The sequence below is a fragment of the Poromitra crassiceps genome (genome assembly GCF_964638095.1).
Source record: "Poromitra crassiceps genome assembly, chromosome: 1".
Classification (NCBI taxonomy): domain Eukaryota; kingdom Metazoa; phylum Chordata; class Actinopteri; order Beryciformes; family Melamphaidae; genus Poromitra; species Poromitra crassiceps.
In genome coordinates this window covers 60,527,382-60,540,125 of record NC_139623.1, presented here as the reverse complement: position 1 = coordinate 60,540,125, position 12,744 = coordinate 60,527,382, and the positions used below count along the sequence as shown (strand labels likewise).

The window sequence follows — 12,744 nt, the reverse complement described above, 5'->3', positions numbered from 1 at the left end:
ATCTCTTGGCCTTGTGATCTCATCTCATGGCTTTTCCTATCACTGTTACGCTGATGACACTCAGGTTTACCTTTCCTTCGCCGCCTCAGACACCCAAATCGAGGCACGCATCTCTGCATGCCTCAAAGACATCGGTGACTGGATGTCTGCCCACCACCTCAAGCTCAATCTTGGTAAGACAGAGCTACTCTTCCTCCCAGGGAAAGACTGCCCTCTCACAGACCTCTCCATCTCCATTGACAATACCACTGTGCTTCCCTCCCAAACAGCTAAGAACCTTGGGGTGATCCTTGACAACCAGCTGTCTTGCTCGGCCTACATTGCTGCGACAGCATGCTCCTGTAGGTTCTCCTTGTACAACATCCGCAAAATCCACCCATTTCTCACCAGGGAAGCGACACAACTCCTGGTCCAGTCACTTCTCATCTCTCGCCTGGACTACTGCAACGTGCTTCTGGCCGGCCTACCTGCTGCTGACATCCGACCGCTTCAGCTCATTCAGAACGCTGCAGCCCGTCTGGTATTCAACCAACCCAAATTCTCTCATGTCACTCCCCTCTTCCAGGACCTTCACTGGCTTCCCATTCCCACTGGCACGCATTAAATTCAAGACACTGGTTCTAGCCTACAGGGCAGTGCACCAGACAGCCTTTCTGTACCTACAATCTATGATCAGGTTCCAAACCTCTCAGCGCTCCCTCCGCTCCTCCACCAGTGCAGGACGCCTCGCCCCTCCTCCGCTACAAGGGCTCAAAAGTCGCTCATCCCGATCTCGACTCTTCTCGTCCCTGGCACCTCAATGGTGGAACGAGCTTCCACCTTCGGTCAGGACGGCCGAATCACTGCCGATCTTTCGGCAAATTCTAAAGACACACCTTTTCAGGCTCCATCTGGACCCTTCTTGAATTAACATATTTCTCTCTGTCCCTCTCTCTCAAAAAAAAACAAAAAACAAAACACTATTCCTTCCAGTCATAGACTGTGTGGCATAGTTGATTTCTCTATTGCTGACAAAAATGTATTATTGTAAGTCGCTTTGGATAAAAGCATCTGCCAAATGACGTGATGTAATGTCATGTCATGTAATGTAATGACTGTATTTTTGAATGAATCCGTAAAGCACTTTGAATGGCCTCAGTGTTTGAAACATGCTAATACAAATGAAGCTGCCTGCCTTGCCTTGCAGGGGCATCATCACCATCAACTCCACCCTCAGCCTGGAGCTGCAGCCACAGGAGGGGGAGGGGGCCAGGGGGGAGAGCGGGGAAGGAAGGGGGAGCGGAGGAGGTGAAGCAGCAGAGGAGGGAGTCCACCTGCTGTTCTCCCTCCGGTCTATGGAGGGCGCTGACCAGCCCGGAGGCTGTGGTGTCTCCCACATGCCCGTGCCTCCCATCCACAGCTCCACACACACACACAGGGTGAGAGGAACACACACATGCACGCACGCATGCACGCAAACACACACACACACACACACACAGGGTGAGAGGAACACACATACACAGGGCGATGATAATAATAATAATAATAAATATAGCTGCAAGCGGCGATGACCGGGTCCAAGCATGGTCAGTAAGGGTGTAGTGGTCAGTAAGGGTGTTGGGGTCACTAAGGGCGTTGTGATCAGTCAGGGGGTTGTGATCAGTCAGGGTGTTGTGGTCAGTCAGGGTGTTGTGCTTAGTCAGGGTGTTGTGGTCAGTATGGGTGTTGTGATCATTAAGGGTGTTGTGTTCAGTAAGGGCGTTGTGGTCAGTCAGGGCATTGTGCTTAGTCAGAGCGTTGTGGTCAGTATGGGTGTTCTGGTGAGTCAGGGCGTTGTGGTCAGTCAGGGTGTTGTGGTCAGTCAGGGCGTTGTGCTTAGTCAGGGTGTTCTGGTCAGTATGGGTGTTGTGGTCACTAAGGGCGTTGTGGTCAGTTAGGGCGTTGTGCTTAGTCAGGGTGTTGTGGTCAGTATGGGTGTTGTGGTCACTAAGGGTGTTGTGGTCAGTCAGAGCGTTGTGGTCAGTATGGGTGTTGTGGTCAGTAAGGGCGTTGTGGTCAGTAAATATCTGCATAGGCTAGGATAGGGACCCCCCCCCCCCCCCCCCCTTCCTCCCGTGGGGGATCCTACAGGAGTCAAGACTCGTTGGTGGCGGACTGGGGAGGTGGGTGGGGCAAAACGACGCTTCAGAGGACGGCTTCAGGGGAGATGATTCAAGATTCAAGATTTTTATTGTCACTCCATGGTATCACGTGTGAAATTCTTGTGCTGTGGACTCCGTTTACAACATAGTGCAAATAGTACAAATATAACAAATATAACAGGGCATATGGGTGCAAAACCAACAAGAGACACAACAAGCATAAGGCAGTATAGTGATAAGACAAGTCAGAGACAGTGGCATATTCACTGCACATAGGTGCACGTGTCGGGTGCATACTTAACTCATTCACCGCCAATGACGTCTTTGACGTGTTATCAGAAATAGCCCTCCCCGCCAATGACGTGTTTGACGTGTTTTTGTTTTTATTACTGCAGCGCGTATTTCAAACACTTCCCCAGCCTCTGACATAGTATCAGGTCCCTAGCATCTAAGACAACACGTGAACAAACACATACCGCAGCTGTTGTTTTGAAATTGAGCAAGAGGAAAAGCAGAAAACGGGTAACGCTTCCTTGTGCAGACAGGAGAAACGCCATTGAAACGCCCTCGGCGCGCTGCACGAGCTGGAGTCGCCTTCCTCTGTGCCAGCCGGGAGAAAACGGGAGAAAGTAATCAAGAGATGTGTTTGATCATCGGAGGAATGAGGAAATGATCGATCAGTTTGCGAGGGCGGTGAGGACGTGTTGAATAGCCGAGGGGAAAACGGGAACGATCAATAGCAGGGAGGATATGACAGGGAGACATGGACGAGGACGGGTGTACCAGAACAAATCAAAATAAACACAGGAACAGCTAGGCAGCAGCGGGCAGAAGGCAGTCACAGCAGCCCGCTGTCCTTCTCAAGAGCTATTCAGTTGGTTCATGAAATCGCTGGGCTGCGTGCCCTCCAGTGTTGCTCCTGGCCAATCCCAGCGCCACAGGGCGTGGTTATTGCTTATCCTATGTGGGGTTAGAAATCTAAAAGGGGGATCGTGTGTGTGTGTGTGTGTGTGTGTGTGTCTGTCTGTCTGTCTGTCTGTCGGTGTGTCTGTCTGTCTGTCTGTCTGTCTGTCTGTCTGTGTGTCTGTCTGCACACTCACTCACACCGAGTAAACTGTATTGTTGAATGTAAAAAAAAAAGCACTTCATGTGTATATATATATATATATATATATATATTTTTTTTTGTCATTTGTGTCCTAACGAATAATATGTACATGTCTGATGTCAATACAGTTCAAAATAAAAGAATTGAGAGTGAGTTCTGCCTGAGATTGTGCCCTTTTACAAAAATTGCCTTTTCTCCTGTTTATTTTCTCAGGGAGACCTGTTGGGTGAAAACAGGGTGTATATAAATGGCTATAAGTAGAGTACAGAACATGCTAAAAGCTCACTTTTTTTTTCCTGGTGAACCCAGAGACGTACATCTTCATTTTGAGGTATTGCAAATCACTTTGGTGCTAATAGATAATTTACTGTGGATCTTGAAAGATGACCAACAATTATGAAAATCTTTGGCCTGTGCTAAATATTGGCAGTCCTAAACTGGCCATGAATGAGTTAAGACGTGCTTAAACATTTTAAATTCTGCGTATTTGACATACAGGTGCAAATAACATATTCCTTATTAAACATACAATTAAACTCGGCATTTTAAATTCGGCGTATTTGACATACAGGTGCAAATAGCATATTCCTTATTAAACATACAATTAAACGTTAGACATACGTAATGGTAGCAGCTACAGTACGGTACAGTACGGCTACTACACTATTTGTGTATGTTAAGGAGTCTCGTGGCCTGCGGGAAGAAACTGTTCCTCAAGCGATTTGTGCGTGCTTTCGGAACCCTGTATCTTCTCCCTGAGGGTAGCAGGGAGAACAGGCTGTTGTGGGGATGGTTTGTGTCTTTGATGATCTTCAGGGACCTCCTGAGGCACCGCTGTTTATACAGTTCATGCAGATCTGGCAACTCACATTCTGTTACGTGCTGTGCCGCGCGTCTCACTCTCCGTAGCGCCCTGCGGTCCATGGTGGTACAGTTCCCGTACCAGGTGGTGAAGCCGCCAGTCAGCAGGCTTTCAATGGTGCCTCTGTAGAAGTCCCTGAGGATTTCTTTCCTTAGCCCAAATTTCTTCAGGCGCTTGAGTCCGTGTATTCGCTGTTGGGCCTTTTTGACGACAGTGGCGGTGTGGCCGGCCCAAGTCAGGTCCTGGTGGATATTGACTCCCAGGTACTTGAAGCTGTCCACCCTTTCCACCACTGTGCCGTTGATGGTGATTGGGGGGGGGGTGCGCCCCCCCCCCCCTCCTGTAGTCTACAATGATCTCCTTGGTATTGGAGATGTTCAGAGAGAGGTGGTTGTCCTGGCACCATTGTTCCAGGGCCCCCACCTCCTCTCTGTAGGCCGTCTCGTCGCTCCCCGAGATCAGCCCCACGACTGCTGTGTCGTCTGCAAACTTCACGATGGTGTTAGAGGTTTGAGTCGCCACGCAGTCGTGGGTGTAGAGGTCGTACCAGAATGGGCTGGAGACGCACCCCTGGGGCGCTCCTATGCTGATGGTCAGTGGGGAGGAGGTGAGGTTGCCCACCCTCACCACCTGGCGGCGGTCTGTCAGGAAATCCAGGATCCAGTCGCACATTGCTGTGTTGAGTCCCAGGTCCTTGAGCTTGCATACCAGCCTGGAGGGTACTATGGTGTTGAATGCTGAGCTGTAGTCCACGAACAGCATTCTTACGTAGGTGTCCTTCCCCTCCAGGTGGGACAGGGCAGTGTGGAGCACGTGTGCTACTGCATCCGCTGTGCTCCTGTTGGGGCGGTATGCGAATTGTAGCGGGTCGTGGTCCAGGGGGAGTGTGGGGCGGATCTTTGATATGACCAGCTTTTCAAAGCACTTGCTGGCTATTGGTGTGAGGGCTATTGGGCGCCAGTCGTTGAGGCTGGTCACTTTCTGCTGCTTGGGAATGGGGAGAGGAGGAGGGAGGGGGGGGTGATGGGGGGGAGGAGAGGAGGAGGAGGGGTGGGAGAGGAGGGGGGGAGGAGGGGAGGTGCTCTGGCAGAGGGGTCGAACCTGGCGTAGAACGCGTTGAGTTCGTCTGGCAGGGTGGGTGACTCGTTGTTGTTTTGCTGTTTTGCCCCTTTGAAGTCAGTGGCAGCGTGGAGTCCTCTCCACAGGTGTTTGGGGTTGTTGGAGTCCAGTTTTGCTTCCAGCTGCCTGCCATATTCTCTCTGTGCTCTTTTTAAAGTGCTTCGGAGGGCATATCTTGTCTGTTTGTATTCCTCTCGTGTTCCGGAGTTGAAGGCGGTGGTCCTGGCGTGGAGGGCTGCCCGGACGTCACTATTGATCCAGGGCTTCTGGTTTGGCATTATTTTGATTATTTTTTGGGGGATTATGTCCTCTGTGCATTTTTGAATGAAGCCTGTTACTGTGTCTGCATACTCGTCCAGGTCTCCTCCAGCCTTGAACTCTTCCCATGCTGTTTGGTCGAAGCAGTCTCTCAGAATGTCCTCTGATTGGTCTGACCAGCAGTGGGTGGTTCGGAAGGCCGGGGGGTGTCGCTTGAGCTGTTGTTGATACCTGGGAACGAGCAGGATGGAGGCGTGGTCCGATCTGCCAAAGGGGGGGCGGGGGGTCGCCTTGTAGCAGTGTTTGATGTTCGTGTAACACTGGTCTAGTGTGCGTTCTCCCCTTGTGTGGAAGTTGATGTGCTGATGGAGTGAAGGCATGCGCTTCCTCAGGTTGACTCTATTGAAGTTGCCTGCCAGGATCATTGCTGTTTCCGGTTGTTTCAGCTCCTGTGCGCTGATCGCACGGTGGAGTTCTTTGGCTGCGTTTATCGCGCTGGCCTGGGGGGGAATATATACTGCAGCAAGAGTGACTGACGTGAATTCACGGGGACTATAATGCGGTACACATTGGAGCATAACGTATTCCAGGTCCGCTGTGCAGTGCGTTTCGATGTTAGTGGTATTCGTGCACCAGTTATTGTTTATCATCAGACAGACGCCGCCGCCTCTCGCTTTCCCGGAGCGCTCCTGGTCTCTATCCGCTCTGTGTATACTGAAGCCTGGGATAGCGATGGCCTGATCCGTAGTGTCGGCTGAAAGCCAGGTCTCAGTCAAACATATAACGTTGCATCTCGCTATGTCCTTTTGAAACTGTGCCCGTGCTCTCAGTTCACATAACTTATTTTCCAGTGATTGAACATTAGCCAGGAGAATGCTGGGCAGTGGTGGCTTATGCGCTCTCCTTCTCTGTCGTGCAAGAAGACCCCCTCTATTTCCTCTCTTTTGCCGTTTAAGTTCAGGGTATTCAGAGAGGTCGGGAGCCGTCCAGTTTTGTTTGGGGTGTTTCTGCGCATTTCTGATGTCTAGCAGCGCTCCCCTGTTGTACCTACATACGGTGGTACTGCTGGTGCCGTTGTTGTTGTTAAAGCTGCTGTTGTCGCTGTTGTCGTTGTCCTCCATTGCTGGTGGTCCCTTTGGGGGGGGGGGGGGGGGCGCAGTGGGAACAATAGCGCGATCGCCCGGCGGTAATCCACGCTGTAATCCACGCTGTTGTTGTTTTCCCTTTGCTAAAAAAGTGCACTTACGCTACTATGTACACTGTATAAAAGACTGGACTGCCGTGAAGCTAGCTGCTGCTATGATCGGCCAGAGAGAGAGAGGTGACGTAGAACCCTTGCTATACATGTATATATGAGAATGAACTGACGTCATATCTGACGTCATTGCAGACGTCATACTTAGACTTGACTGACCACAACATAGCTGATGCAGTGTTTCCCACAGGATTTTGAGTATTTGTGGTGGGGGTCCGCATGCCCCCCGCAAGATTTTTTTAAACATTTTAAAGTAAAATGCATGAATTTGGTGTACTTTGAGAAAGCTTAAGAGCAAAATTAAAAGGCTAGATCTATGAAGAACATGTCATCATTACTGTGCTGTGGGTTTACAATGACAAACTAAATTTCTCCCTATAGGTCAGGGATACTCAACTTGCTTTGCCACTTTCGTGAAATGATAGAAGGCGAGGGGCCAGTTAACACATTGAGTGCCAGCCATTTTTTCAATCCTGTAGGTAAGTTGTGCCAGGGTTTTTTTTGAGGTTCTGGCTCATTTTACAACAGCCGAGGATCTGTTTTCTGTTAAGACTTCGTGAACACCAATCATCTAAAAATAACTAATAGAATGTGTGCTTTCTCTGTCTAAAAGAGTTAGTTTGCAGAGTTAGTAGTTATGTAGATATTAGCCGTTGAGTACAGCATGGTTTTAGCGTATGAGACAGCAAGCTGAGATAATCGCAGTTTTGTGAAATTCAGCAGAACAGTCACCTGCCTGTGATTGTGGGTGCCTTTGGGCGAGTCTGTATACTGTATTGTGTGTGTGTGTGTGTGTGTGTGTGTGTGTGTGTGTGTGTGTGTGTGTGTGTGTTCGCGCGTTGCTCCGCGGCTCTGGGGGGAGGGGATCTCTGTCCGTTCTGTGTGTGTGTCTCCGGGCTCCTCCCTCCGTCTGTGCTGCTGGGAGTTTCCAGCGAGTTGAGCAGCCTCTCCCTGGCAGCGAGTGTGGATAGGTCTCACTGTCTCTTGGGTTTGAGAGCCCCGATTAAGCCCCGTGCGACTCTAGGCTTTATGCTGCTCACCCAGTCCATTTCTGGAACCCCCCACCGCAGCAGCGCGAAGCGTCCCCGCCTACAGTATGAGAATGAGGCTCCTTCGTTTCTGACTGTAAAATCGCCAAGCCATTTCCGCGGGAGGCGGCTGCTTTTGGTCCACGGGTCCCGTGGCTGTGGCTTTCTCTCTGTCTCTGTCGCCACTTAGTGGTCGGTAAAATAGATTATACACATTCTCTTGCTCCAATAGTTATCTCGAAGATGTAAAAGGGGTTGATTGATGTCCCACCGTCAAATTTTTTTTTTTTTTATGTAAGACGAGTTAGCTCGTCCTTGGCACTCAAGCGCTGGATTATGTAAGACGAGTTAGGTCGTCTATGGCACTTAATGTGTTAATAAACAAACAATATACATTTTTCTGTAGCGGATTGTAGGTTTTTGGGGTGTCAGCCGGAGTTTAGGCTGACAGTGTTGTGCACACCGGATAGTTAGGTTAAGTTAGTTAGGTTAAGTACATACATAAGTGCCTGGGTAGCGAGCAGATGGCGGTATTTGACAATTTAGCAGCTAAATCATAGATTATTGAAAGATATTCCATATTCCAGACTGAAATGCTATAACAGAAGTATTGGCCAGAATGACATGAACATTTATTGGACACTTATTCAGCGGATATCTTGCATTTTGCGTTCAGGTGCACTGTAAAAAAAAAAAAAAAAATTTTTTTTTTTTTTTTGGTCAGGAAAGTAGCCGTGCTGCTTGGCTCTGTGTGAAAGCCATTTCTGTGGCGAGGCTGCTGTTCTCCTCCTCCTCACACAGTTGTGACTCCGTCTCGTCTCTTTCGGGCTGGGACACAGGAATGGGGTCCAGGGACCAGGATCGATCATGTTGGTCACGGGTTTGACTACCGCGAACGATCGATGTCCGCTGCCCTGCAGCAAGCCGATCAGCTCGTGCAGCGCGCCGAGGGGTGTTTCAATGGCGTTTCTCCTCTGCACAAGGAAGCGCGTTTCTCTGTTTTCTGTTTTTGCTCCTGCTCATTTCAAAACAACAGCTGCGGTATGTGTTTGATAACGTGTTGTCGGCTTGTCTTTGAGGCTAGGGACCTGATAACATGTCACAGGCTGGGGAAGTGTTTGAACTACGTGCTGCACTAATAAAAACAAAAACACGTCAAACACGTCTTTGGCGTGGATGACTATTCCTGATAACACGTCAAAGACGTCTTTGGCGGTGAATGAGTTAACTTGGTGCTTCCCAACTTGGCCTACTTGGCCCCCTTAACTTAGCGCTTCCCAACTTGGCCTAATTGGCCCCCCAACTTGGCACTACTTGGCCCCCAACTTGGCACCTCACCTTTTGACTAGGCGCCGCCCAATTTGGCCTTCTTGGCCCCCGACTTGGCAACTTGGCGCGCGCCGCCCAACTTGGCCTCCTTGGCCCCCAACTTGGTGCCTCCCGACTGACCCTGACTCTCGGTGATCAGGTTATGCATGTGTGGCCTTCTGCTTGAAATTTGGTCTGGAGACCTCACTTCAATCATGAGAGGCCAGTTGGTAGGATTTAACAAACTTTATTTAGCAATCGGCAATTTTTCTACCTCCGTCATGCGCATCTGACGCTGCGTGATGTCAGTGTGACGTAGTCGTATAATTCACCTATATGAGGAAGTGCAATTTACTAGCAACAGACACAGTTACTCCACCAAACATCTATCAATGTAAAAGTGTATATTTTACTTTACTTTTTTTCATTTAGCAGACGCCTGTATCCAAAGCGACGTACAGCATACATTACAAGCAATAAAAGTGAGATGCAAACAATACAACAATAAAAGACAATAGGCGACATGAATAAGAACAATAAAACGTAAAAATGAGAGCAAGTCTACTGTCAGTGCATAACCTCATTCATACTACATACCTACACATCTATGATCATACAACTGAATCATTCATTGAATCATTCATTCATTAATCACCAATCATCAACAGTGGGAAGTGTTCATAAAACAGTTTGAAAGTATTCATAAAACAATTGGGTCTTTTCTTAAAAACAGAGAGAGACTCGGCAGATCGCACGGAGCTAGGCAGAGCATTCCACCAGCGGGGGGCAGCAGAGGAGAAAAGTCTGCCTCGCGAACTGCGGTCCTGTGGTGGCGGAAGTACCAGGAGCCTTTCGTTAGTAGAACGAAGTGGACGAGAGGGGGTGTAGATTTAAATGAGGGAGTTGAAGGGGGCGGTATTTATTACAGTTTTGTAGGAGAGTGTCAGGGCCTTAAATTTGATGCGGGCAGCTACTGGGAGCCAGTGGAAGGAGATGAGGAGAGGTGTGACGCGTGTTCTTTTAGGCTGGTTGAAAACTAAACGTGCTGCCTCATTCTGAATGAGTTGTAGGGGTTTGAAGGTGCATGCCGGGAGGCCAGCCAGGAGGGAAGTGCAATAGTCGATACGTGAAAGTACAAGGGCCTGAACCAAGAGCTGTGTTGAGTGCTGTGTCACGAGCGGTCTAATTCTCCTGATGTTGTGGAGGGTAAAACGACAGGACCGGGCTATTGAAGCTATATGGGGCTTGAAGTACAGTTGGTTGTCGACCATGACACCCAGATTGCGGGCGGAGTTGACTGGGGAGACTAGTGTTGATTGGAGGCTGATGTTGAGCCGATGTTGAATGGAGGGACTGGCTGGTATAATAATGAGTTTGGTCTTGAAGAGGTTGAGTTGAAGGTGGTGGCATGATGAAATCCGTGATGAAACTGTGGGGTCGTTGGGGGGAAGGATAGGAACAGCTGCCTATCATCAGCGTAACAATGATATGTGAAGCCATGAGCGTGGATAATTGAGCCAAGTAGGATGGTGTATAAAGCAAAAAGGAAGGGGCCAAGGACTGATCCTTGTGGCACCCCTGTGACAAGGTCATGTACCGTAAATTTCGGACTATAAGCCGCGGCTTTTCCCCCGTTTTTTGGCCCTGCGGCTTATATAACGATGCGGCTTATCTATGGATTTTATCAGCTAACGGCCACTCGGGGACCTCCAAAATCTATGGATGTTGGTATGAGGCAGAACGAGAGCAAGACAGACATTACGAGAGCGAGACCCTGATTGGATGATGTTGCAAAAAATGTGCCTCGCGACCTGATTGGAGCACTGTGCCACTACGCTCTCTCAGCCACTACGGTAAAACACCCTCCCTCCTCCCTCGCTCCGGGGGGAAAATGGCAGCGATTGAGCCTGAAAGACAGTCTGAATGAAATTGAATGTAACATTCCCAATTCTATGTATTACATTCTAAAAAACTAACGGCAACATTTTGGAAGGCTAAGCCACACAACTAGCTCGTTGTAATCTAACATCATGCTTCAAAAGATGGAGAACTGGCTGTGTTACGACGATGGCGGCGATTGAGCCTGAAAGCCATGTCTGAGACAGTAGCGAGACAGGAACAACAACAACAGCAGCAGCAGCAAAGGATCATGCACAAACCCGAGACGAAAGGGACTGTCCGTCAGGGCGCGGACGACTGTGTCAGCAACTCCCTCCCGACTACCAGGAGAAAATTACAAACCGGCGAATTCACACAAAGAAAGATCAAGGAATATTCCATCGGACCGGAGCAGATCATAAATATGGATGAAGTGCCTTTGACGTTCGACCTGCCTCTCACTAGGACTGTTAACAAGAAAGGTGAATCGTCCATCACGTTGAGAACCACAGGTCACGAGAGAACGAATTTCACTTGTGTTCTTGGCTGCACAGCATCTGGAGTAAAGCTCCCGCCGATGGTGATTTTTAAGCATCTCACAATGTGTGATTTTGTCTGGGGATTAGTGACCTGACTTTTGTTTTGTTTTGTTGAAATGTTAATAAATGGGAGCTTCCCCAAACAGCCATCTCTTTCCCGACAATCCCCTCTGTGCACGAACCCTTACATATGGTAATTAAACATCAAAACACCCGCGGCTTATAGTCCGGTGCGGCTTATATATTTAACAAACAGGCAACTTTGCTGCTGCGGCTTATACTCAGGTGCGCCTTATAGTGCGGAAATTACGGTAGTCTTTAGATCCCCCCCCCTCCAGGACACTCTGAAGGATCTCCCAGAGAGGTAGGATCTCAACCAACAGAGGGCCGGTCCAGAGACGGCAAGTTCGCTGAGGATGGAGAGGAGAATGTGGTGATTATTAACCGTGTCAAAAGCTGCTGACAGATCTAGTAGTACTAGGGCAGTGGATTAGCCAGCTGCTCTGGCCAAACGGAGTGATTCTGTGACTGAAAGAAGAGCAGTTTCTGTGGAGTGACCTTGCCTGGAGCCGGATTGGTTTGGGCCGAGGAGGTTGTTATCGGTGAGGAATTTGGCAAGTTGAGTTGAGACTGTACGTTCTAGTATTTTGGATAAAAATGGCAGGAGTGAGACGGTACGATAGTTTTCCACCAGGTCAGGGTCCAGTGTGGGTTTTTTCAGTAGGGGGGTGACTCGGGCTTGTTTGAAAGCTGTGGGGAAAATACCTGATGAGAGTGAGGAGTTGACCATATGAGTGACAGCGGGGGTAATAGACTGTAGGAGGGTAGATGGTATAGGGTCGAGTGGGCAGGTGGTGGGGCGGGAGTCCAGTAGCAGTTTAGAGATGTCTTCTTCAGTGAGGGGGCGAATGAGGAGAGTGACGGACCGTTTGTGCAGGGTTAGAAAGGTTGCTGATGGGCTCAACCTTGTCTCTGAAAAATGAAGCAAGTGAATCTGGATTAATCTGCGTAGAGGGTGGCGGGTTCAGTAGAGAGTTGAAAACAGTGAACAGTTTCCGGGCGTCAGTAGTGCTGGAGATTTAGTTTTGATAGAAGGTGGATTTAGCTGTGGTTAAGGTGGAGGAGAATGATCTGAGGAGGGATTGATGGTTGATGAGGTCAGTGGGGTCATGAGAGTTGTTCCATTTCCGTTCTGCCACTCTAACGGCCGGGACACACATCTTGCATCTGCGTGGCGTTACCTGTTGATTTTCATTTCGGCGCCCA

General features: G+C 49.3%; 1 protein-coding gene across 1 annotated transcript in view; it reads left to right on the top strand.

Moving 5' to 3' along the window:
- The window catches only part of LOC310788593 (disintegrin and metalloproteinase domain-containing protein 15-like), a gene marked incomplete at both ends in the record, with an annotated part of 189,890 nt that overhangs the window by 63,474 nt on the left and 113,672 nt on the right, over positions 1-12,744 (top strand). Inside the window, one exon of the mRNA XM_083650124.1 lies at positions 1,187-1,418. Within this exon, the coding sequence (XP_083506250.1) occupies positions 1,187-1,418 (232 nt within the window). The remainder of the gene's footprint in view (positions 1-1,186; positions 1,419-12,744) is intronic.